The 27,479-nt window shown below is 34.1% G+C and overlaps 2 protein-coding genes across 3 annotated transcripts in view; both read left to right on the top strand.

Annotated features, from left to right (window-relative positions):
* LOC110445678 overlaps positions 1–1,901 on the top strand; it is a 56,649-nt gene extending 54,748 nt beyond the window's left edge. For both annotated transcript variants that reach the window (XM_021490427.1, XM_021490426.1), the window contains one exon: positions 95–1,901. The gene's annotated coding sequence lies outside the window, so the exon portion shown is untranslated. The remainder of the gene's footprint in view (positions 1–94) is intronic.
* Positions 1,198–27,479, top strand: LOC110445738 (deleted in malignant brain tumors 1 protein-like). The gene is made up of 24 exons (XM_021490517.1): positions 1,198–1,224; positions 5,855–5,885; positions 7,011–7,167; positions 11,902–12,059; positions 13,596–13,737; positions 14,941–15,104; positions 15,741–15,888; positions 16,291–16,460; positions 16,893–17,052; positions 17,600–17,751; positions 18,197–18,344; positions 18,544–18,707; positions 20,174–20,336; positions 20,624–20,796; positions 21,084–21,240; positions 21,484–21,671; positions 21,778–21,922; positions 22,742–22,899; positions 23,144–23,294; positions 23,871–24,034; positions 24,443–24,615; positions 24,973–25,114; positions 26,500–26,702; positions 27,148–27,479. The coding sequence occupies exons 1-24, from the start codon at positions 1,198–1,200 to the stop codon at positions 27,232–27,234; spliced, it is 3,525 nt and encodes a 1,174-aa protein (XP_021346192.1). The 3' UTR covers positions 27,235–27,479.

Raw genomic sequence — 27,479 nt, 5'->3', positions numbered from 1 at the left:
TCCATATCACACCCAGTATCAACCCTCAACCAATATCAGCACCTCGGGCTAATATTGGAATCTCGGGTTGATGCTGGGTGTGATTTGGAAAAAGGCATGTTTTATTCTCTACATCTACTACTTCACTGTTATCACAGTGATAATTGAAATTACACATCGCCCATAATTTGCAAGGATGTAAGCATACTGTAAAACGCCAAAAGTATCATTTAAAACAAAAATCACTTGTATAATGTGTAAGGTGCCATCATATATCAGTATTTCTAATACAAACCAACTATATAATTTGTAAGGAACCTGTATCTTTATTTCAAACTCAAATCACAGATAAAATGAGTAAAGTAGCATTATCCTTATTTAAGATACACAAAAAAACCCAAAGATAATGTGTAACAGCACATAACCTTAATACCAAACGCCAATAAACGCCAATAACAGATGTTCCAGGTAGCATATAACCTTATCTCATACAAAAACAATAGAAAACAAATATAAGATAAAATCTGAAATTAAAATACATGTGATGAGATTAGACAACACCACTAAAGCCTAGCTAGGTGAAAGTAATATGTGTTTTATACAATTTGTGAACGTATTTTCATGTATACATTTACATAATTTTAATTGGCAAGCGTTAGGTTTATCATTAATTAATAACTTGTTATGCTGATAAAAAAAATGTTGTACAAGTTAGCACGAAACAATAGATATCCTTAACACGAAACAATATATATCCTTAACTCTCTTGTTTTGGTGTCATTATTATTATCATTTATACAGTAAGCATACACTCGATTTCTGCAATGTTTGCAAATTGTGCATGTAGTGGAATTATGAAAAGATTTTAATAATACGGAAAAATTGAATTAAAAATAATGTGCAATATCTTGTACGTTCTGTCGTTTTTACCCAATTTGAACCGACCGTGACAGTTAACATTTTCCACACAGGAGTGAGACAGTTTATATTTGACAGTAATCATCAGTGTGACTGGTACATTGTATGGGTATTACCAGCTAAAGATTCATATATTTCATTGTTGAAACATCACATTGATACCACACATTGCATGCTTACTATCTTTTTCTAAACCTTCTAAAAGTCATTGACAATCGGACATTTGGCGTTTAATAGAATATAAATAACAACTACTAGTTATTTTCACTCAAAAGGTAGGAGAAAGCAGAATGCGGCAACATGGCAACACTGAGTTCACGTCAACAGGTAGGTAAGCTAAGTCATGTACGGTCATCGGGACTGATGGACTATATGTAATAGGTAATTAATAGGACTGTTTGTAAGTCTGTCTAGAACTAGTGGACTCTCATAATGTCTTTTTAAATCATGAGATTAGAAACGTTTTCATTCCCTCCACGAGTTGTGTTCACATAATATGTTGATACTTATGTGATTAAATTGGCAACGTACGTTAGAGAACTGTATTGTAGTAAGGCGAACTATTAAGCTATACATGGAATGTTGATTAGACGATCTTTGTGTTACGAACACTGTGTTAATATTACAAGGGTATAAATAACGCTTTTGGAGTATATAAAAGAATCGTTATTATATAATGATGTATTTTAAATCAATTTAATTTAGCATGTACTTCATTTGCGATTTTTTTAGTAAATACTTAATAATTAATAATTGGATAGTTATTATTTCTGGAAGCATTACAAAGAGTTTTGATTGGCGAATGACGTAATGAGAAAATGAATCTCTCGCGATAGGAAAGTGATTAAAGCGATTTAAAGTATATTAAATACTTTTAAGCAGATTCTTTTCTAATTTCATAATCTATCTTGATTAGAATGATGAACAATATATTTATCGGTTTGCATAGTGTTGAAGTCGAGCTTCACACGTATAGTTTGCATCACTTGAAATAAAATTCATGCTAAATGTAATGTTGGAACCTTTTGTTTTTTCTTGTTTACTGTTCTGGTTGACTACATTCAACAGCGGTTCATGTAAGATTTGTTATGTACGGTTATACATTACACTACTACTGTATATATCGCGGTTTGATATTTCACAGGAAATTGTTTCCAGTATCATCATTGTTAGCTTGCATTTGAAAAAGAAATCATCTGCTGCACATTTGTCGTGGAATCATGTCAGCTCTGCTGATTACATGCTGGTTTTGTTATAACAATAACGTTGAAATCCGTTGGTTATACTTGTTGATTAGCTTTCCACAGAATGAATTTCTATAATCATGCAACAGCGCCCGTTCGATATTGTTTGTACACAGCAAGCGGTCTTGAATAGATCAACATTGTTGTTAAACCTAGTCATAAATTGGACATACAAATATCCACTTACAACAGATACGTCAGATAGAGGCAGAATACAAAAGTACAAATGTGAAAACAGCAAAAGTGCGAAATAATACAACAAACGAAACGTTTGTATATAAAAAAGATTAACAAAAAATATACGCACAAAAAGATAACATAAAAGAAGATGAGTTAAGAGTTAAGTACATGCTCAAAATAGTAAAAAGAAATTTCTGCACAGGCAAGATTTCTTCATGTAAATTCTAGTTTAAAATGAGGTAAATTACGAAAATAAAAAAATAGACAGTAAATTACCGTTATATTGCAACTTACACAGAAAAATGTTGGCGTTATAAAGGGGTTAAGTGATAAACTGAAAAACACTTATGAGTCCTTAAGAAATACGGAAAAGGAAAATTGAATATGTTGGCGTTTAAACGACGTGGCAAATGGGATGAGGGGCGTCCTATTGATGTTTGACTTTACATGCAAAAAAACAAAATTTGCAAAGATGAATACGAAGAGATAAATATAAAGTTATACAATCAAAAAATACATAAATACATCTATATTTATACAGAAATATCGTGCAAGACAAACAAATAGATAAATACAAAACTCAAAGTCGGTGAAGAAAAACAGGAACAGAGGAGGTATCAAAACATTATTGAAGGTGAACCCGCACACAAAAGTTGCTATTTCCTAAAGTGTTAAGAGAAGCTGCAGGGGGTAATAAAAAGTTATGAAACAACCATGCTATATATGAAGTATGGCGTATATAATACATACACAAATATATCTGCCAGGTGTATATCCAGATTTGGCGGATATTAATTAATAAGAAACAGAGTACCTTCCCCTGAACAGACATTTGATAAAACATTGCAAAGATATTACCATCGCAACCATTTAATAATCATAACGCCAGGGATTTGCTGATGGTGACAGATGAATGTATTACAAATCTACCTACAATTAGAAGAGCATGTAAAAAATGTCAGTTTCAATTAATTTTTAAATTTGTCTAAATTAATTAAAACCACCAGTTTGATTATTAAACTACGTGTTTTTTTTAGTTTTAATCCTATTAATCTAAACTCGATCGCAAAAAATTACAAAAATTAAATAATAAATACGGAATATTCAGGAAATCAGCTATAGCTATGCCAATAAATCAGCAGACAAACCATGCTGACATTACCAGTTGGTCGAAGGAAGACAACTCTTCAAATGTTTTAATTAACTCACATTTCAAATGATATCGTTTTCCAGTTATTTTACCACGACCAGATAAAGCACCATTTTTGAGTCAACGTCACAGTATTTTGTTTTGGCTTCACATGAATACCTCGTTTAATGCAAACGTAAATACAAAGTAAGTTAAAGAGATTTGCAGTGTTATATTTAAGCTACAAACTATTCATGGAATTAAAGCAATATTTCAGGTGATTCGCATTGTGTTCTCTAAGGCATCAATAACCCCAGATAAACAGGGGGTGAATAAGGATCTACGGATGGGTAAGCTTTCCTGACATAATATGTGATACCAGACATGACGCCTCGTGATGATGTCACTTGTAGTCGGAGACAGATCCCTCCACAGTTGCTGTGATATGTTATGATTGTTGACGGATAGTTACAGGAACATTGACAATGTATGCTTAAATCAATGTCAAGTTATTGAAGCTATAACATTTTATTTTTTATTTTATTTTTATCTATGTAGACAAACAGAATCATAACAACATGAATGAAACATTGTTATGGTTTAACTGTTTTCATATAAATTGTCAATTAAAACATGTTGACTAAAACCAGACATGGCACAACACAAATAGACGTTATCCTTATACGAATGTTATTAGCGCAGTTTTGACAAAAATTCACAAATAAGTCACTTTATCTAAATAAAACATTTGCATTACCAATTTTTCGTTGGTATTCTTATCACATCAAATTATCTGTAAATGGGTTTATCATTAGTTACAGAATACACTGATGAACCTTAACATTATTGACAGAGTGTATCCTATGTAGGTTTGTGGGATATGGAAATTCTACTCCCGCCCCAAAGTAACCTACATAATATTTGACTCACACATCTTACCCAAAAATCTGTTTAGATTGACCACGACATTGTGGATGCGCCAACAACTATAATTGCTTTTTTAAATTCTGTACAAATTAATCAAGGACATATTTGGAAAGCATGAAAAGGTATACTATACAATTAAAAAGGCCTGGAATTGCTCCTCGGCAAGTTATTAAAAGTTGATTGTGTTATGCTTGCAGCTATTTTTCCGCTGACCAAAATTAGAATTTATGACATCATGTATCATATCGAAATGACGTCACATTTGTATGTCAGCCGATCTGGTGCTGAAACGTTTGTTTGTATGCACTCCGCAGTTACGATTTGGAAAATAATGTAGTTTCCGAACATGGGTCACTTGGTGCACCTATGATGGATAGAGTTATGGGACTGTGTGTCTTACATTCGCAAAGGTGGGAGAAAATCAAGAAAGCAATGATAAAGTAACAAAAGATACAACGACAGCTTTATAATTGAAAAATTAGTTGTAGTATGGTAATACAAATAAACTGTTATAGTATTACTGTATAGAGATACAATGTGTATTGTTGATAAGCGAAAGGTTTCTACCTTGGCATATAGGCATTGCTTATCAGCATATACCTCTTAGTGCTCAGTGTCATTTCAATGTGGACAATCAAGGACGCAATGTCGACAAACGATGAAGAGACGAGGAAAAAAGGCAAATACATTTTGGTGTTNGGTGTTTTTTTTCGTAAGTCATTTTTTTTTTTTTTTTTTTATCAATGTTTGACCAGTGCTAATGTACCTTTTCGCGAAAACAATAGCGTTTGGAAAAGAAAACAAGCTCTATAGATTTAAAAGTGTTACCTTTGCAATATCATAATGCTGTGTTAGTGCGATGAAAAGTAATTCTAAAGTAAACACTAAATTCCGTTTCTATACATGTATTTCAAACGACAACGTCATACGTTCCCTGTGTAATTATATATTCACATTACTACTTCAGCGATAAACAATAAATATCAGATTTAAACTGCTAACACTTGGTTTAAAATTGATATGGTTTTCTTTGTGCACAGAGGGACATAACGTCATTTGGTTGGGAAATAACATTTTTCTAAGTACCATTACGATTTCAAAGTTTTACTTTCTCCACAAACAATGTATATATTAAACGGGTTGCCTGTGTAGAAAGTAAAACTTTGATATCACATATTTCATAACTGATGAATCTTATTGAAGATAAGTACCATTACCCCAACATGTCTCTCGATATCACTTTGAATTCTTTATTTCCCTTTTGTTTTATGATATATATATTTCGGAGCAATGAAGACATGATTTTTCATTCTATTTCACTTTTAGTACCACTGATGACAAAATAGCCATATGGTACAATAAAATGTTGACTTTGTTCGGCTTTCTGCATTGACAAACAACATCTAAATAGGTGCTTTATTACTTTGTATTTCTGGGAATTTCTTATCAATTGATTTGTGAGTTTTTTCTTTCATAGATATCCGTTCTGTGTGTGATCCGAACAGATGGTAAGTTATAACGAAATTAAAAAAATCTCTAGTAACCTCTAATGATAGTGTATCTAAACTTTATTTCTTTAGTCCAAACAAAGTTTCCTTATCTTTTTGTTTTGGCCGGTAAGAAATCCAAAATGGCTGTACCATCCTTTATTTAGGCGTTTCCGAATTCATCTCAAGACTTACGAAGCTAATAACTCTATCCTTTCTGAGAATGATCGTTATTATGTCCCAACAAAGTGGTCTTAATGTTGGGCCAGTCCAAACTTAAAAATGGCTTCCATGGGTTCTGACTGGCTGAGACATTTTCTACTTCCTAAGAACGGTTACAGCTATTGGGTTGAAATCTTGGTGCAAATATTCCTTATAAAGGCCCGACAAAATTAAAGTTGGTGTTTTTAAAATTAAAAACAGACGTTCAACACATCCTTCAACAAAACTTGGTGTAAATGCTTGGCATAAGTCCTTATATTAGAGTTCTTACTTATTAGACCGATTCAAAATCCAAATCATCACCTTGAGCTCTGACTGGTTGTGATATTTTTGATTTCTTTATGATACAGCTTTTGACTCCAATCTTCCTGCGAACAATTTCTTAGTTCTTAGCCCACATGTAACTGCAGATCAAAGTGGACACTCTAAACCAAGCTATTAGCCGACCACTCACCGGTCTTTTTAACAGACACCTTGAATTTGCTGGAAACTTCTCATTTTGATTTGCTACTTTACTTTATATAAACTAATCAATCACATTTGTACAACTACGTTAAGAGTAGGCCTACGTTTTCCCCAAATAAATTTAAAACCTCCTCTAAAATACAGCATTAAGACTTTTCAAAGGTGACTGTTAAGGTCCTTGGGTCTCATCTGATTTATTTTACAGTATGATAATTAATAGCTACCGCGAACCTAGCTAAAATATAATTACGGCAAAATTAAGTACTTTTATACAGTATCTCAATCTGTAGGGTACACGCGTGAGGTTCGTTGTAAAAAACAAATAACGAGATAAATATCACTTTCCTAACTCTCTACCCTGGAGTTGAGACAGATAAAACAGGAGAATATTGTAACGTTTATCAATCGATATACTTAGTGCGATACAATATGTTGCCGATGTTCATTCTCGTTTACCAGCCCTGACGCAGGTGAGACTGGTTGGGAGTGTAAACGGGAGGAAGTGGGACGGGCGGGTGGAGGTCTACCATGACGGTGTCTGGGGATCCGTCTGCTCGGACGGGTTTGATACTCCGGAAGCTAGAGTTGTCTGTCGTATGATCGGATCGCCGGCAAGGTATGGTATCAGGCTTTGCTTTAACGGTTCAGAATTGATGAAACCAATGCATTTCATTTCAAAATACATGGTGTATTTTATTAAATCAATCAGATTTAATGGAAATTGGGCAACAGGCAAAGCCTATACAAGCCCTCTCCCAGGAGGTACATCTCAAACAATAGCAATATAATGAACTATGAATATTTACATACATGCTTTAGGAACATAAGAATTACATCAGTACTAATGATGATAGGAGACACCATACATACATACATACATACACATGTACAAACATACATACACTCATACTTACATACATGCATGCATGCACGCACGCACAAACATACATGGATACATACATACATGAATGCATGCACACATACATACATGCATGCGTGCATACATACACATATGCATACATACATATATACATGAATACACAATATTCAAAATATGTTGGTTGATTCTGTATGTATCTCTGAACACAAACACGAATAGAAGAGTTAAGATCTTCACTAAGGAAACTATTTCCTTTAGTTAATGTATTAATATTAAACATAAAATGTTCATAAATGTTTAGGTCAAAGTTTAAGTGTAAATTTAAATTTGTGTCAAGCTGTAAATGAGACAGAGATTTTAACATATTTTGTCTTTGAGTCATATATCTAGGGCAATGCAGAAAGAAGTGACTCACATCTTCATTGTTGTAACCACATATACAGGAGGGATTATCATTAAGGTGGTCTCTAGAGAGATCAGAGTTCAACTGACTTGCACGATTTCGAAGTAGACATAATATTATGTTAAAAGATCTAGTCCCTTGATATTTAAAAATCTTAGTACATGTACATATATCTTCATTATTTTGGGGTATGGCATGACGATCAAGTTGTTTTTGGAGTTCACTAATATATCTCAAATTATAATAGTTACATTCAGGTCTATTCCACCAAGACATTATGCTAGGAAAGAAACTGTTGAAATATGCATTAAATCTACAAATTGGTGGTTCAAATATACGTTGATGTCGGACATGATGAGTCACAGCTTCATTGCTGACTATGTAAGGTTCAACAATTCAAAAAGATAATTAGGACTAACATGGTTGATTATTTAAAAAATATATATATATGCTGCTGATCCTTTCTACGTTTCTTAAGAGTATCCTATCCAATTTCATTATAGATGATTTCATGACTAGTACCTATTCGGAGACCAGTAACTATTCTAGCAGCATCTAGCTGGATAGATTCAAGAAGATGTTTGAGTGACCTAAATATATGCATCTTATAACAAGTATTATTATATAAGAAATTGATGTGACCAGACCACAAACGATGGCTGTTAAAAAAATACCCAGATGTTTATGCTTTTTTACATTTACCACAAAATTGTTAAGAAATGTGAGATCAGGTTGCATTTCATCTGCATTTAATTTACTTGATATAAGAAGAGCTTCTGTTTTATTAGGGTTAAATAATATACCCCATCTATGAGCCCAGATAGATATTCTATTGAGATCATTGTTTAAAATTTCAGCAGCAGTATTGTTATCATTTTCTATAAGTTCAAATAGTAAGGTATCATCTGCAAAGAATTTTGCATTTGACTCAATTTCGTTTTCTATTTCATTTATAAATAAAAGAAATAAATATGGCACGAGGACCGAGCCCTGTGGGACACCGGCTGTAAGTGTACGCCAAGAAGACTAGTCCCAATCAATTATTACTCGTTGCTTTTTATCAGTTAAATAATTAGAAAGCCATTAAAAAAATTGTCTTCAATACCATTTTTTTCAATTTGTACACAAGTCCATCATGCCAGACCCTATCAAAGGCCTTACATATATCCCAAAACACAATTAGGGCCTCTACTCTTCTATCAAGTTGATTAAGAATTGAATCATATATTGCTAATAGCTGGTGTACTGTAGATTCTTGGGGGAGGAATCCATATTGGTTCTTAAAAACTATATGATTTATTGAAAGATAATTAAACAAATATTTGAATATAATTCTTAAAAGCATTTTACTAAACAGAGGAGTGATAGAAATAGGTCTGTAGTTTGATGGGTCACTTCTCTCACCTTTGTCCTTATATACAGCTGTGACATTGGCATTTTTCCAGACTTTAGGTAATTGACCGGATTCCACTGATTTATTAAAAAGAATATGTAATTGCTTTACAAGAGATTCAAGAAGTTGGTCATAAACATCTTGCTCAGTAATATTTATTTTAGATAGTTGATGAGGTAAAGGAGGAGGATTTGGAAGATGTCTTCAATAGTTTTATCTGATGTAGAAATAGATGTGAAAAAATAGTTAAATGTTTCCGCCTTATCTTCAGGATGCACTTTTAATTCACCATTAATTCCAAAGGATAATCAGTATCATTTTCCTTTTTAGAGGTAAGAACAGATTTGGCAATTCTCCTCCATTTACCTGGAGGGATATTTTTGTCAATAAGAGAATTTTGTAATTTGCTAAGATATAATTTTGTTTCGCATCTCTAATCAATGAAATAACTAAATTACGTAATTGTCTGTATTTATCCCACGAGGTGGCAGTATTTATTTGCTTAGCCTTATAATGTTGTCTATTTCTCTGTCTCATTTTCAGCCGGATTTCGTTATTCATCCATATTTTATCATTAGCTATATAAACATCCTATAAGCATTTGTTTATTTTGCTGCTTAATTTCTGTCCAGACAACCTCAACATCATCAGATTTCATGTCTAATCTACGTTTAACAATTATGTTATTCTTAGTATTAATTTAATTAATCCAATTAATTGGATGTCATCATCAGCAACTGAAGGATTCAGATGAGTCTCACTAACACAGATAATATCACAGTCACCATATTCATTGTCAATTAGATCAGTTTTATTTAATAATGAACAAATATTACCAATGTTTATGTTGTCAGATAAGTCCTGATAACTACTTATGTTTGGGCCTGGGTTTAGGTGTATATCCATACACAACAGTAACAGTATTCCCTTAGCCAAGCACCATACTTGTCGTGTTCAGTGGTTAAATGTTGCTTTCACAAAAGTTAACTTTCCTTTGCTTAGTAGTAACATGATACCTACTTATGCTTGTGGAGTTTACATCTTACTATTAATTCATGCTTCTTCAGATCATGCTCTTAGTACCAGGTTGTTCTCGAGAGATACTTAACTGAATCTAATGGTACAGTAATTGTGCGGTCGTTGTGACATCATGGCCGCTTTTTGAGTCTGACAGAAATAAAAACAAGTTTACCATGTCTTCATGACATATATACTTTTATAGATATGAGAGCAGACATCATAACGTGGGCCTTGCTTGGCACAGGAAACGTTTACCTTTTTGCATCACATATATTTTTTCATAGTCTTTTGTTTTCTGTTTGCTTGTTGACGCTATGGTTAATTATGTCTTTTTTCTGCGACATACGACCTCTAATCATTAAATTCCACACGCTGTCTTTAAGCTAGAAATTTATTTTTGATACACATGGTAATGGTATGGTAATCCACTGGACTGTTACTCAATAATTAAAATACTGATATCTAGTGCCTACAGTTCGTTAATTCTTCTGTGCATATGTGTATATATTCTTAAATAGGAAGAAAACACTTTTAATTATATACGGTCAGGGTTTGAAGTATCTTACAGCTACTTTTTACAACATTTTGGTAAACCTCACATGGACAACTTGTAAGTAGACCTGAAAACTCTTGGTAAGGAAACAAAAGTACCGCGTATGATTATATTATCGAATTTTGAACTTATACATTTATATATCTGAAAGAATAAGAGATATTCCTAAAAGATTTTTTTTTTAAATGAATAATTGAATTTCTATCCTTTAACTTCCTGTACATGTTGATATGAACTCCCTGCTGACCAGGGGCGTGCGTGTGGAGCGTCAATGCAGTACAGGTACGAGTCCGATCTGGATGGCCGGTCTGGGCTGTAATGGATCTGAGGTTGACCTGGCTTCCTGTTTTTCCTTTTCACCACGCACATGCTGTATTTTTTGTAAAATTTCTTCAGCGATAAACTTGTTCTTGAAATTTTGTAAATCTTTCCGTTGTTCTTATTTTGCCCTAGTTGTCTCGATTTTGAGTTCGAAATGTGGTTTTGTTAACACTTTGATAGTTTATTGTTATTTTTATCTTTCTTACTGATGAATAGTGTCTAGAGTAAGTCAAAAGTGGTAAATTCCTTTGTGTATATGATCGTACTTCGGAGGAAAACACTTTAGTAGTTATATACAGTCAGGTTTTCAAGTATCGTACTGTTACTTTTTACAACATTCTGTTGAACCTCTCATGGACAACTTGTAGGTAGAACTGAAACCTCTTAAATGGATATATTTTTATTGTTATAGATATCTCTTTAATTCTAATAGAAAATAAGACATCTTTAAAAGAAATAAATAAAACTTTAATAAATTAATGATGTCTCATATTATTAGCTTATTAAAACATCTTTAAATGTAATAAAGATATATCTGAAAGAATTAGAGATATTTCTAAAAGAGAAAGTGATATTTAGGGATTAAATCCTATTTTGTTGAGGTTTATGGGATATAATAGAACTACTTCCTGTGATCCGCAGAAAAATAAAATGTCTTTAAAATGTTTAGTAGGTATATTGTTTCCTAGTTCAGTAAAAATGTAAATATTTCAAAATGAATAATTGAATTTATACCATTTTACTTCCTGTACATGTTGATATGAACTCCTTGCTGACCAGGAGCGTACGTGTGGAGCGTCAATACAGTACAGGTACGGGTCCGATCTGGATGGCCGGTCTGGGCTGTCATGGATCTGAAGCGGACTTGGCTTCCTGTCAGTTTAACGGGTGGGGTGTACACAGCTGCCAGCACAGCCATGATGTCGCCGTGAGCTGTGGTTAGTAAATTTGGATAATACGTGACAAATTTAAGTTAATGTTTACAAATAAGGCAAGCGGTCATTTTTATAATAATGTCATTTTTTTGTCAGGAGAGCGTTTTACGAGACAAACTTCATACTTAAATGACACTACGATAATGTATAATTAATCCTTTAAATTTTGGTAAATAGCAAAAGTGTTACTACAAGCCCCATATTCGGACGCAAAATTGTGAAATTTCATTAAATCTGCGTTTGTCTTTAGTTGTGTTTTTTTCTCCAGTAGATTAAGTGAAGAACTTTTCGTTAATACAGATATTAGTTCAGACTTTCATCATAAAGTTTAACAAAAAAAAAGGTTGTATATCAGAATATTAATTAATTAAGGTTCTGAAATGTATTCTATCTGAATATTTAATGTAAATGATCGAGATTTGAAAGTCCTTACACGATTGAATCAGTTATAAACACATGTTAAAACATTGACTCGTGCATGAACATGACTTACCTCGATCGACATCTTGACCTCCTTCCGAACTGATCATGTGACCCCTTCGGTAGATTACGGTTGTATTAAAAATCACACTCCACTTCTCATCTTGATACCAAGCACGTCAGTTATTGATGAGTAAATGTTTTATCAAAGAACTTATCAAAAAGGTTTGCAATATGCATATAAAATTAAATAATAATAATGAAATAAATAAATAGGATATATTTTTGATCATTGAATTACTCAAAAGACATTTCCGTGAAAATCAAAGGTAATGTTGGTCATGTTAGCATGTAGCTTCCTAATTAATAGCCCGTCATGTTTGTATGAGGTACTACAAATGGATGTCAGACATTACCTTCAAACCCAATACCTTACAATTACCTTTCAAATAAAAAAGAAACAAGTGTGACATATGGTGCCACATAATTCTTGTGACCCCTGTGCGAGAACATAGGGTGTCTGAGAGTGTGAGACGCCTATTCTAAATATTTTATATATATAGGTTATGTAGTCATCTAATGTTTACAAAAAACAATCAAATTATGAAAAACTTGCAACAGAACCTATTGACCACTAATTTCAGCCTTCCAATATGAAAATATACTACTGAAGAAAATATCTTTCCTACTATAGAATACAACTGATCAGTACTTTATTGGCTAAGTTCAGCTATGAATTAAAAACGTAGAAAGTATCAGGTGTTTATGGCAGGAAGAAACAATGAATATTTTTTTCGTTTTTGTGAATTGCTCACTTTTTGCATATTTTTTCGAGTTATGAATGTAGTCAGGAATATTGGTAATGTAACTTACATTATATAATATATATATTTGAATAATAACTATTCATAGTCCTAAACAAGTGTCATGTTGTCATACCCACTAGCATCACAATGAAAAGATATATGACTCTATCTCTAAAATATGCTGCACGGTAGAGACTGCCGTCCAATGACCTGACATATGCATGATCAAACAATATTGAAAGCTAGATATAACGAGTTGATCTCATGTGCTCAAATTTATCGTTGCAAATTGTTTACCTGTATATGGTTGTAGATCTTCCTATTCGACTTTCACAGAGCGAATACGAGGGACGATTGGAGATATTCCATGGTGGTACATGGGGTACGGTCTGTGATGATTACTTCGAAATGGACGATGCCATTGTGGTGTGTCGTACTCTAGGATACAACACACTGTGAGTTTCTCGTCTACTAATACACGTACCATATAAATTCATAAAAAAATGAATATCATGTATTATTGAAACATTCCGCATTATTTGGATTAATATTTTTATAAGAGCATGTAGTGTTGAAATACATTGCAAAAATAAGGCGAGGGTTGCATAGATTTTATTTGCTCGAATTGAAACTGTTTACCAATTGTCATACTGTGGGATTACTTACCGCAACGCTTCTTACTACATCGGAAGCCTATTACTCGTTTGACTAGCGTGATAAGCCAAGTTAGAAAAACGTACTGTATGGTAATTTGAGAAATTATTCATTAGATGTCCTTAATTTTATTGAAAGATCATTATAACATTAAATTACAGCATTACGCTGATCAGAAACGCATTTAAAACACATTTTTACTTCTTTTACGGATTTCTTCATTATATATACATGTACCTACATCGACGACAACATTTAAAATATTGTATTTTGATTGCAAAATGTATTGGCTAGATCTTCAGGCTCACATTCATGATTGATTAGCAATCGCTAACCAGAGTTGTCGTTCTTAACACTCTCTTACACAAGTGAGTTTAAAGAAATCAACTCTGGGTAAAGATTGGATTGATAAGTTAAACTATCAGGTAGTATTTTTTTACCAATTTATAAAGATATTGTTTTAGAGAACCGACCCAACTGAAAATACAGTTACATGTTTAATGATATTTTTCCATTGTTCTTTCCCCCGCTGTATTCAGGCTGTAATAAAAACGGGTGTGTCCTTCTCAGTTGGCCTAACACTCTTATGCTCAACTTCGTACGAATATTCGACTATAATATAATATAAGCTGTATCTGCCACACACATTTATCCGCTGATTTATGTTAAAGATCCCCATCCCACTGAAGGTAAAATACAACAGAATCCTACTTTCATTTAAGGTCAGAACTACAGCATAATGATAGCAGGTCTAGGACTGGTCACACTGTTGCATTTTTAACAACGATTTTATTTTTTTCATTTTAGTAAAATTTCAAAATTTGTAAACTTCAAACTCGGAAAAGAGACTTTTATGTGAAAATAAAATGTTGTTTATTAATCATAATGTCATTTTATATTATGACATTATTCCACATTCCTTGATTTGTGAAACATTTAAAACAAAATGAGGTAATGCACTTAAGACTGCCCGAGAAATCATAATTTAAAAGTTTTACTTGCAGACATCCAGTTATAAAACCCGCTGCTGGTTACGGCCAGGGCTCCGGTACTATCTGGATGGACGATGTAGGATGTAATGGAACAGAAAATGACTTACAGGACTGCAGATTCCTAGGCTGGGGGCAACATAACTGTGTTCATAGTGAAGATGTTGGAGTTTTGTGTAGTAATTAAATACACATAGACACATACTCATGTAAAACACAAACACAACACACTTGTAGTTAAGTCTATTTGTGCATGTTCGCAGTCACTATCAGGAAACACAGAAATCACTGACCAAAATTTCACGTGAATGTATATGCACAGGTCATAGCTACTAATACAGTCTAATCAATACAGATTTGAATTTAACGTGACAGACATATATAATATGATATGTAATAATATATATCAACAAAAGTTGGAAAATACCACTGATCAATAACCATGCTCAAAAGCAATATCGTACATCCTTAGATATTATATTGGAAATGCAAAATGGAAAAAGGGAAAGGGTACCAGATTTTTTTTTGATTAATTAGTAAGTATGCTATCATACAACAATTGAAAAGCATTGTTTGATATTAGTCTGAGTAAAAACATTTCTCCAACAGCGATGATGTATATATTTATGGAGGTACACCAAATTAAACTATTCTAGATATATGTTGAAAATCAGTGGTGCTTTTGCACAGTTGCCTTGGTAGAACATTAAATATATTTTGAGGAAGATACAATTTCAGGTAAATATGAAACATATAAATAAAATGTTAAACGTCTTTTCTAACCTTTCTTATTATACCATTTCTGTCTTTTATAGATGCCAACGCAATACGATTGGTGAATGGTTCCTCTATAGAGGCAGGTCGTCTGGAAGTGTTCAGGGGAAGCTGGGGAACCGTATGCGATGATGGTTTCGCGGAATCAGATGCTAAAGTTGTATGCAGAATACTCGGTTTTCAAATTCAGTACGCTTGATATTATTGTAAGCTCATTCATGAAAAATAAGAAACAAATAAGGCAAAGTCCACGAAGGTTTTTCCAGTAAACATAATTTTGCAATCTAAAATATGAATGTTCAATTTAATACTTCATTCTTGTGTCTGATTGTAATCTACATACAGTTTTGTTAAACACGGCATCTCAATCAAATTTATTAATCACTGATTTCTTTTATGACTATAGATCAACTTATTGTATTTAAGCATAATATATCTACATTCGTTTATTGTTGCGACAATCTCAACATTCGTTTATCAATGATACAGTATGTGCAAAGTCTCGATAAGAATTTAGTTACTACACATTCGTCATAAAAACAAGTTTTAAATATCTACATGGTATACATTTAATGGGTTTCTATATTTCAGGAATTCAGTTGCAATGGGCAATGCTAAATATGGGCAAGGATCGGGACAAATATGGATGGATGATGTGACATGTACCGGAACTGAAACAGACATAGGAACCTGTCCATTCCGTCAAAATACTTGGGGGTCTAATAACTGTGTTCATTCCGAGGATGTTTCAGTGAAATGCTGTAATAAAAATATCATTTATTTGGATTCGTCTTTTTGATCTTATGCAAGGTTAATTTTGGAGGGGTTGCGTTGGGGAGACGATGGTAGAAATCCCCCAAGATAATCTATTTAAACTTGCTATGATCATTCCTACTGTTATCCATGTAACTAAATGTTGAAAGGCTTTGATGTTCAGCTGTTATGTGTAATATATGTAATAACAATATGTTACATGGCATAGTGCGCCAAATAAATGTTGATTCATTTGCATCAGCAAATATCGAAGATTTTGACTTAAAAAATAAACAATATGGTATACAGGCATGTTTCCATTAATAACTTAAACGGCGATATTGGAGGCCAAAATGAAAGGTTTCAAAAGTGCGAAATAGAAGCAAAATAAACGTCTTGACTTTAAAATTATTATAGAACTTAGTATACCCTTTATTTAGTCACAGAAGATAGTGTCAACATTCGATTGACTGGGGGCCATCATCCATATGAGGGAAGACTGGAGATACGTAACAGTGTAGGATGGGGAACCGTTTGCGGTCGGGGGTTCGATACCCATGACGCGAGAGTAATATGCCATAGACTTGGCTATCCAATATCGTAAGTCCATTATTTGTATTTATTACCATTAACTCTTATTTCACTGGATTGGTGAGATAGATATCGTATTCAGCTACTGGATATTGCATATTTCATATGCTTTATATAATGACTTTTTACCAATAGTTCTGTCATTGGCTTTTGTCTGTTTATCTTTTTTTAGTTCGAATGTTCAACTATTAACATGACATTTTTCAAACAAGGCCGGTACTAAAAACAACAACGGAAAATGCTATTTATTCAATTACATTTTGAGATTGAGAGGCAAATGTTCTTTTCATACGAACAAGTTATGGAATCCATTGATTGATTATTTGCATGACCCTATGGTACGAAAAGCTTAAAGGCGATGCTCGTGTTGCTAAAATTTAAAAGATTTAATATTTTGAAGTGCCTTCTTGTTTATACTCATACATATATGATGTTAAATAGTTGTATTGCATATTACCCTCCATATGATAAGAACTATTCACAAGTATTAATCTCGGAATTGTTCATGATATAAATATAATATCAAACAATATATATGATATGTGTGACCATTCAGATTTCCCAGAATATTTACCACTAAGCAGTTCAGTCGAGGTTCTGGTCGTATGTTCCTGGCCGATGTCAACTGTTCCTTGTCCGACTGTGGACTGTCACACTGGAGTATGGCTACCAACTGTACTCACGATGACGACATTGAGCTGTCCTGTGGTTTGTGTTCCTCTATTAAAAGAGTTTATTTTATAAACAACAGTTTAAAAAAATTCAATCGCATATGCTAACATTATCACTGAAAGTATTATCTTTATTTTATCTGGATTGATAAACAATCTTAACAAATTTGATTCCTTATTTTAATGTGCACATTTCAATTATAAGAGAATATCGAAGTGTTTGAAAAACCATATTGAAATCTATGAATCGATAAAATGAGGACAAAATATGAACAAAGAAAACATGAAAATCCTTGGAAAGTACAACGAAACAAAACCAGGTGTTCCATAAGGATAGGCGTCTTCTGCTTCATCGACAACTCCCGCTATGTAAACCTAGGTCAAATCGAAGTGATGTCACTTCCTTACATCAGGAACTCTGAATACTCTGAAATACATTTCGTTTGCTTGTTAAATTTGCTCTGTTTTATGTTGATTACTAGGTCCACATCCGATACAGTTAATCGGGGGGAAAGGTCCGTGGGAAGGAGTGGTGAACATCCTCCTTAATCAGCAATGGATATCTGTATGTGATGCAAGCTTCAATGAAGATGATGCTAGGAGAATATGCAATGTTCAAGGATTTAAAAGGTCAATATCGCCATTTGAGTCCATATTTTATCCAGGATGAGATATAACAAAGTTTCGATTGCTAAAGCTTCATCTGAACTGAGATTTTATAATGCCTGTGGAAGCATTGTGCATACATATGGCATAAAGTCATGACTGAATGAACCCGGCCTGATTTGCATTACAGAAATATATATGATTGTTTTCTTATAATCCACAGTGGCGGTATTCTAACGACAGGTTCCAGTTTTAAAAGTATATATGAGGATGCATGGATCAGCACTACCGATTGTATAAAGGCTGACGGGGATGTGTCTTCATGTACTGTAATCACCCAACCAGACCACTACTGCCAAACGACAACTGAGGTGGCTATGAGATGCTGTACGTGACTTGCCGTTTAGACAGCAGTAGTATGCCTCCGCATACTGACAATAGGGGAATATCGATTAGTTCAGTTATACATATACTTCCTTCCACATCTATATTTTTATTTTTTTTATTTTTTATTAATATTTATTCATATATACAAATACAAACGTCGGTTTTTGGCAGTATTTACATATATTACACTGAGCATGCATTAACAGTTTAAACCCGTCAATGTACGCTTCCATGTGGTAACAACAGGTAAACATGGAACATAGTTACATTGTATGTTTTCTTCCTTTCATTATGCTATAAGAAGCCAGATATCCAATATATAATCAAGGTATAGTCAGACAGACAGACAGACAGACATTCTTTATTTCCTCCTTTAGGAGATTTCATATGTCAAAACAGTTTTACAAAATGTGTCTTAATTTATATATAAACATAGTTTTGAGAAGTAAATGTATTAAATAATGACGTATTTGACATTCATATAACTGAATTATATAATTCATAATACAAAATGTTCACTACAATACCTATTCCTCATACATCTTTTACATATATACGTATACACTTATATATACATCAATAGGTTAATTATAGAAAACTCTCCATCTCACATACCATTCCTTTGATATTTCCAGCCATATTTATCATTAGTGTTTCCCACTCTATATCAGTCAAGTATACATGTGAATGATCGCCAAGTAAAAAGCTGCACTGGTCTTTAATGCTTAGTTCTGAAAACCGTACATATGACAATACTTCTATAGCATTTACAACACTATCCATCATTGTATCACGGCTTAAGTATAAACCTGGACATTCTAATATAAAATGCAACACAATATCTTTACTTGTTTTCTCACATATCTTACATATAACCAATTCATTCTCACAAGATATTGAGTATTCAAATTACTCTACTAGATCCCATACATGTTGTTGAGAAATTTGTTTAGTGCTTAGTTGCAATATTGGATTCATTCCCGGATCACTATGGATAGCAGCATATCTCTTATGTTCATCACGTGTATTTATTTTATCTGTCCACCTTATGTAATAAAAATCATATATAAATCTATTAATGAAACGTTTCATTGATAAATGACTCTATATTAAATTTAACCATTATGTTATAAATATCAGGCAGAAATCATATTTGAGTAGTTGATGAACTACCATGCATAAATTGGCATAGTCTAATAATAAAAAGTGTTTTCCATAAAAACTTAGCACCACCTAAACACAATTTGTTCCAAAATAATAGTTTCCTTCTCTCCACTTCGCTCCACATATCAAATGACATCACATATAGTTACATTCACAATGTTGGGAAGCAGACTCGCTAAGTATGCTTTTTACCCATATGTCGTACTTTCCACATTTTCTGGGCTTATTTGCAGTTCATAGCAACTTCAAAAATTGGAGGACAAAGATTAATAAACAAGAATTTCATTCTCATTATATTGCAGTGATGGACTCCGTGCCTGTGCGTCTAGTTGGAGGAGCTCACTCAATGGAGGGTAGGGTGGAAATCCGCCACAACAACACGTGGCTATCTGTGTGTGACCGCACGTGGTCTGACCAGGACGCCACGGCCGTGTGTAACCTCCTGTCCACATATCCTGTCAGCCGGTTAATACATTTATCATAATTTATTCAATTTAGTTCCTCATTTATAAATTAATGTTGACCATATTGGGTACAATCAATTAGTTCTTGAAGAAAGCCTTTTTGAATCTTGTGTTAAGCAAAATTGAATTGTCATATTACAATTAATAAAACTGACTGATTTGATTTTTGGGTAATTTTAAACTTCTTATTTATCTTATTAGGATCGTTGAAAAATACACAAAGCTAGGACAATGGAAATATTTTTAAAAATAGTAAAAAAATAACAACCCGGTATATTGCTATCTTAGGCAGGTGACGGGGATGGCGTTAGGACACAGTCTATTTGGGTACGGGGAGGGGCCACTGGTTACCGCACACTTCCCTTGCAACGCGGAGGGATATGATACCAGTGACTGTTTCAGCCAATGGCAGTTCAACGCTGACTGCGATCACAGGAACAACGCAGGCGTCTCGTGTAACGGTAACCCAATGGACAAATGCTCGAGAGCATCTGACGATTTTGATGGATATTACCACCATGCATGTAGCATATTTGTATGGAAGTGCTTCGATTGTTTTGGTTTTTTGTTTGTTTTGTTTTATCATTATTTTTATTTCAATCTTTTTTGTTATATACTTTTTGTCCTGAATTATGCATCTATCATTGCATTTCATCTATCATTATGAGTTTTATTTAAGTAAATATTTCCAATGATGCTATCCCCTAATTGTCTTGTTAAACTAAATTATGTATTCCTAATGGTACAGCAAGTGTCCAGCTGACACTAGAAAGTCATAGACCCGCGTCTGGAATTGGCCCTGAAGGAACCCTACAAATGAAGTTCGAAAACAATAATTTCACCATTTGTGACAGTGGTTTTGACAGTTCAGACGCCGAAGCAGTTTGCAGGAGTCTCGGATACTGGTAAAACCTAATTCTATATATCAATTTGAGCTGCATAACAATTCATAAACGAGAGCAATTTTTACATATCTTAACAGATATTTTCTTCTTCTTTTACGTTCATTCCGATCAAGTTGAAAAGGAAAAAGCTGAAACGATAGCAACCTTAACATAAATTAACAAGGTGAACACTTTGACGATTTAATGGGGTATGTGTTCGTTTTCAAAAGGTTTATTTGTTGTAAATAACTTTTTGTTTGATAGGAGCACGTCACCAACCACATTTTATAACGCTTGGTTCGGCGAAGGGACGGGAACAGCACTCAGGATAAATCCCGTCTGCTCTGGACATGAGGCAGATTTAACGTTTTGTCAAGCAAAAAACCTGTGGGCAACTCAGATATGTAGCCATGTTCACGATGTTGGAGTTAGCTGTGCTCCGACTTCACTAGGTAAGAAATTAACAAATTATTGTAAAGTTATAACTATTGAAATTCCGAAGAAATTGGATATCAAAGTTAGGCGAGTTTTTAATACACAACAGTATTACATTAATAGGACGGAACCATGTTCGTCTGACTGGAGGTGATAGTCCCGGGGTAGGGCGTTTGGAGGTGTTTTATAATGGACACTGGGGTGCGTTCTGTTGGGAACATTGGGACCATAGGAGCGCAGTACCTGTGTGTAGGACTCTCCAATACAGGTAGGCTACGTCGAACATTTTAGTACCTGTAGATCTTTTGTGACGACCAAATACAGCTGAAATCATGATTAATGTGCCAGTGGCCTGTTTTGTACGATACCGTTTAGACGTCCTAGTGCAGTTAGGTTACTTTGGACATTCCCGTTCAGATAGGCTACATTAGACAATACAGGTAGGCCACGTCGGGCGTTCTGGTTCAGGAGGAAGAGCACAAAGGATGTTCCAGTACAGGTAGAGCACAAAGGGTGTGCCAGTACAGGTAGAACACAAAGAATGTTCCAGTACAGGTAGAGCAGAAAGGATGTTCCAGTACAGGTAGAACACAAAGGATGTTCCAGTACAGGTAGAGCACAAAGGATGTTCCAGTACAGGTAGAACACAAAGGATGTTCCAATACAGGTAGAGCACAAAGGATGTTCCAGTACAGGTAGAGCACAAAGGATGTTCCAGTACAGGAAGAACACCTTCTGCATTCCAACAAAAACAATTCCAATACTGGTGTGCTAAATTGATAGACTGCGAAAAAGCCTGCATCACATATTATAGAGAGATAATCTATTTTTTCAAATATGTACGTAAATTGTTGTTCAACAGTCGTAATAAACATGTTTTATATATTGTTAGGGGTCTTTTTGATGGTTCATGATGTCATTTCTTTCCTTTTACGTTTTTCTAAATCTCTTTGTCTTCTCGTATTGTTTTCAAATTCTGCTTTTGTTCTTGCGTGTTGAAGCTTTCTTTTATATTTTCCTTTTTTAAAACCAAAACAATTATCTTTTTATTTAGAAACATCTGAAATGCTATTATATCTTTACTTAGTACCGTTACTCCGAGATCGTTTCAAACACAACGAAATCAAACGTATATGACGGTGGGAAGACTAAGTTGCCATGGTTACGAGAATGACATTGGAATGTGTACCGCAGATTTGGACAAAAACGGATGTGGTGAAATTGCCGTTGGAGTTGACTGTTCTGGTACGTTTGAATAAGTTCGAATCCTGCTATTACATGTCAAAGTATGTTATAATCATGCACGACATTAAACAAATGCACGATATTAGATTAAACCACTATGATATTCCCTACATTGAATTGATGTGTAAGTGTTCATGAATTGTGAGTGTAATGGTGTGAGAGAATATGAAAATGATCACATTTCTTTGTATATGCTGATTGTACGTGCTTCATATTAAAAAATATTAATATAACATATTTGCAGATGGTGTCAGTGTTCGTCTTGTTGAAGGAAGTTCAGAAATAAGTGGTCGCGTGCAAATCTCCAATGGAGGATTCGACGGGGCACTGTCCTTACATGGTTCGATCTTCGGGAACAATGAAGCCATAGTACTCTGTAGATCCATGGGATATGGGTATAATCTCCATTACATTGTCAGTCAAGTTGTCATAAAGTCGTCGTTTATATCAAATGTTACTGTTTTAAAGATACAAGTACATCATTGCTTGGCACCATCCTCATCTTTTTAGCTCGTCTATTCGAAGAATAGGGGGCCAATGTAGTCGTCCCACTTCACTCGGGTTTAAGTTTTTGTGCAAGTTTTTTCCAGACGGTGTTGGATCACCACACTCCATACACTGTTGTCATAAGGCAACTTAATTAGACTTGGCTAAAGCTTTGAGGCAGCTTCAGGCTAAAGATTTTGGGCAAGACTTTTTTTTGCAGTGTTGGATCACTCCGACCAATAGGCTGTTGTCTATTTTAAGGTTGAAGCATTTACATGGAGTGTAAACGATGTGCTCAACCATATTTGCATATTTTAATGGCCAAAAACAGCTTAATTAGGACTTGATTAATTGTTTTGGGGAGTTTGTATGCGCAGTGTTGGATCATCACCATCAATAGGCTGTTGACTATTTCATGTAGTCTGGTCAGCTCTTCTTTTGAAATGTACAACATGTTAATACTATTTGTCTTTTTGTGTTCACAGAGATACTGCTCCACAGATTTTACATGGCACTCCTGGACGGACCGATGGTCACGGTGTTGCTATGGAAGGGCTAAGGTGTGGCGGGTGGGAGGACCACATCAAACAGTGCTCATCTACAGAGACTAGGAGCACGTCTGCTGACGTAGCCTATGTCAGCTGTTTCAGTTCGTATAGTAATACAGTGTACAAAATGTATATGTGTTATACGGTTAATTAGCAGTTATCACATTGTTTCCTTTAACTGAACATCCCACTAGAACATTTTACTTTAGACATACGTGAAAAGACTTAAATACAAATATAACGAACATTAGTTAAATATAAACAAACCAGGGTTGTTCACGAAACGTGTTTGGAAGACGTACCCCATTGGGCATTGAATATCACCAAATGATAATTTAAAAAAAAATGTTCTCAGATGGTTAAAAAAAATGTTTTCTCAATGTTAATAATAAATATAAATAACATACAGTATACATGTATGCATCATTGTGACAAAACTTAGAAATATAGCATTCTGACGTTAAGGAGAACTTAATACTTTTTGTCTCATGCCAATTTTATGATTTCAGATTGCTCCAGTGTACTTATGGAACCTGCCGGTAAAATAGCTAGTCCAAACTACCCTAATGATTATACAGACAATACCGATTGTCTGTACATCATCAAACCACTAGATGACACCCACATATACAAATTGGAGATTAAGGATTTGGTGATGGCTGATCCGGGAGATTCAGTTGAGGTAATCACTGATGACTGACATTGTGTTCAGTATTTTAGTTGTTAACTTGACCTAACCTTTGTGTTCATTTTAAATGAGACATAATAAGTTGCTTAGTGACCAAATTGAATGTTCATATTTCGGTGTATCATGTTCCTTTTTCTCTGTATACTGTAGAGGATGTGGTAAGTATTGTATAATATTGCCGTTCCCTCCCCTGAATTCACGAGTTTATACACTAGTAGTTTATTCGTTTATATACTATTGATGTATTTCAAATGATAACATTTGTATTAAAAACATGCTAAAGTTTAATAACTGTTATATTTCAAATTATATGATTGTGTTTGAAATTACAACAATAACATATTTCAACAGATAAGAGAGAGTCCAAACGGACAAATTTTAGGACATTTCTCCTCTTCGGATCACCTGCCAATACTAGCGGGAAAGGCATTCTGGGTACGGTTTAGGACAAACAAAAATGGCCACTCCACCGGGTTTCGCATGGCTTGGAGCGGTAGGTAGACTTATAATAAATATTTGCTGTATTACACAATCCTACATTTATCGCTATATGTTTTTTTACGTCTTGTTACATTGTAAAATGTTCACTCTTGTGTCTTCTCTTACATTGTATAAATGTTCGCTGCTATGATACATGTTACATTGTATAAATGTTCGCTACTATGATACATGTTACATTGTATAAATGTTCGCTGCTATGCCACTTGTAACATTGTATAAATGTCCGCTGCTATGCCACTTGTAACATTGTATAAATGTTCGCTCATATGCCATATGTAACATTGTATAAATGTTCGCTGCTATGCCACTTGTAACATTGTATAATGTTCGCTAATATGCCACTTGTAACATTGTATAAATGACCGCTGCTATGCCACTTGTAACATCGATAAATGTTCGCTAATATGCCACTTGTAACATTGTATAAATCTTCGCTCATATGCCACTTGTAACATTGTATAAATGTTCGCTGCTATGCCACTTGTAACATTGTATAATGTTCGCTAATATGCCACTTGTAACATTGTATAAATGACCGCTGCTATGCCACTTGTAACATTGTATAAATGTTCGCTAATATGCCACTTGTAACATTGTATAAATATTCGCTGTTTTGCCACTTGTAACATTGTACAAATGTTCGCTGTTAAGCCACTTGTAACATTGTATAAATGTCCGCTGCTATGCCACTTGTATCATTGTATAAATGTTTGCTGTTAGGCAACTTGTAACATTAAATAAATGTTCGATGCTATGCCACTTGTAACATTGTATAAATATTCGCTGTTATGCCACTTGTAACATTGTATAAGTGTTCGCTGTTATGCCACTTGTAACATTGTATAAATGTTCGCTGCTATGCCACTTGTTACATCGTATAAATGTCACCGTTATATAACATGTTACATTGTATACATGTTCGCTGCTATGATACATGTTGTAACATTGTAAAAATGTTCGTTGCTATGACACATGTTACATTGTATAAATGTTCGCTGCTTTGCCACTTGTTACATTGTTTAAATGTTTGCTGCTATGCCACATGTAACATTGCATAAATGTTTGCTGCTGTTCGCTGTTATAGCACTTGTTAGATTGTATACTGTTTTGCTGAAAAAGCTATGCCAATTGTTACACTGGATAAATATAAAACCGTTTTGTCTACAAATGCTCGCTGCTGTCACATGTTACATTGTTTAGATCGTGTCAACTGTTTTATTGAGTAAATATTCGCAGTTGTACAGCGTACAACAGTACACAATACAGCATGATAGGTTGTATAAACAAAAGCTGTAGTTAAACGTGTTTATTATAGTGTCTTATATCAATACACTGCCACATATAACACATATACCATGATATAAATGTTCACGTCAGAGCTGACCTATGATGACATTGTGACGACTTCCTGTATCGGGGACGATTGGACCATACACGTGAATATCACACTGGCTCTGCTGCTTCGCTCCGACATCACAGTATCCAGTATCACTCTGGCCAACACCAGCACGTGCAAGGGACACGTTGTCGGTGATGAGTTGGTCTTATCCAAGACATTTCCGGGTTGTAGTACAGGCAACGTAAGCAATATATTTATGATGCAAATTTAAATAAACCTCACTCGTCTTTTCGGCAAATCACCGCTTTGGTCGTATTATCAAATTGTTGTTCGGAATTAAACACATTATGATACCTTCTATACGTATTTGACTACAGGCGTTACGAATATATAAATGGTGTTATTTTATGAGATTTAACTGCTTTTCAGTTGTTTTTTCCCCGAAATTGTACAGGCTCTATTTGTTTTTATGAACAATAGTGCTTTGATTTAAAACAAAAAACAAAAAACATTTAAATACATATTGTCTATATTTTGTTCTTGATGACATACCTTTTGGTAAATAAAGCTAAGGGTCTCTTCAATTCTTGATCTCTCATTTATATCACCAGCTTTTTCGTCCAGCTAGCGTCAATCGGAAAGCTCCATTAATCTCCTATTTCACAATGCATTGTCTTTATTTTCAGATGGACAAAGGAGCTGACCTTGTATTAACACCCGACTTGTTATCGAGAACATTCGTGTCGCCCCACTGTGGAACAAGTCACAAATAGGTGTGGTTAGATTCACGATGGACACGTCACGTTCACTTGACGTCATTTAAGACAAATATCGATTACCTGTCATTGTTATCTTAGTAGCAAAAGGACATAGATCACATTGTTTGGCGGGAAGTAACTTTATAATAACTTTATTATTAGAGAGTTCCACGTAATTAAGATAGCATATCCGTATATCCGTATATCATTGCAACCTATTAGTTTATCTGTTGTTGCTGATATAATTCAGTCAATAAAAT

This window comes from Mizuhopecten yessoensis, unplaced genomic scaffold, assembly GCF_002113885.1.
Source record: "Mizuhopecten yessoensis strain PY_sf001 unplaced genomic scaffold, ASM211388v2 scaffold2329, whole genome shotgun sequence".
Taxonomy (NCBI): Eukaryota; Metazoa; Mollusca; class Bivalvia; order Pectinida; family Pectinidae; genus Mizuhopecten; species Mizuhopecten yessoensis.
The sequence above is the reverse complement of the archived record's forward strand: the minus strand, read 5'-3'. Positions and strand labels throughout refer to the sequence as shown.

What these genes read in the sequence shown, in the direction of transcription:
- LOC110445738 (XM_021490517.1), top strand. Translation starts at nt 1,198, where the DNA reads ATGGCAACACTGAGTTCACGTCAACAG. An exon ending in ATGATCGGATCGCCGGCAAG is followed by an intron (nt 7,168 to 11,901) that starts GTATGGTATCAG and finishes CTTGCTGACCAG; the next exon opens with GAGCGTACGTGTGGAGCGTC. An exon ending in AATGTTCAAGGATTTAAAAG is followed by an intron (nt 18,345 to 18,543) that starts GTCAATATCGCC and finishes TATAATCCACAG; the next exon opens with TGGCGGTATTCTAACGACAG.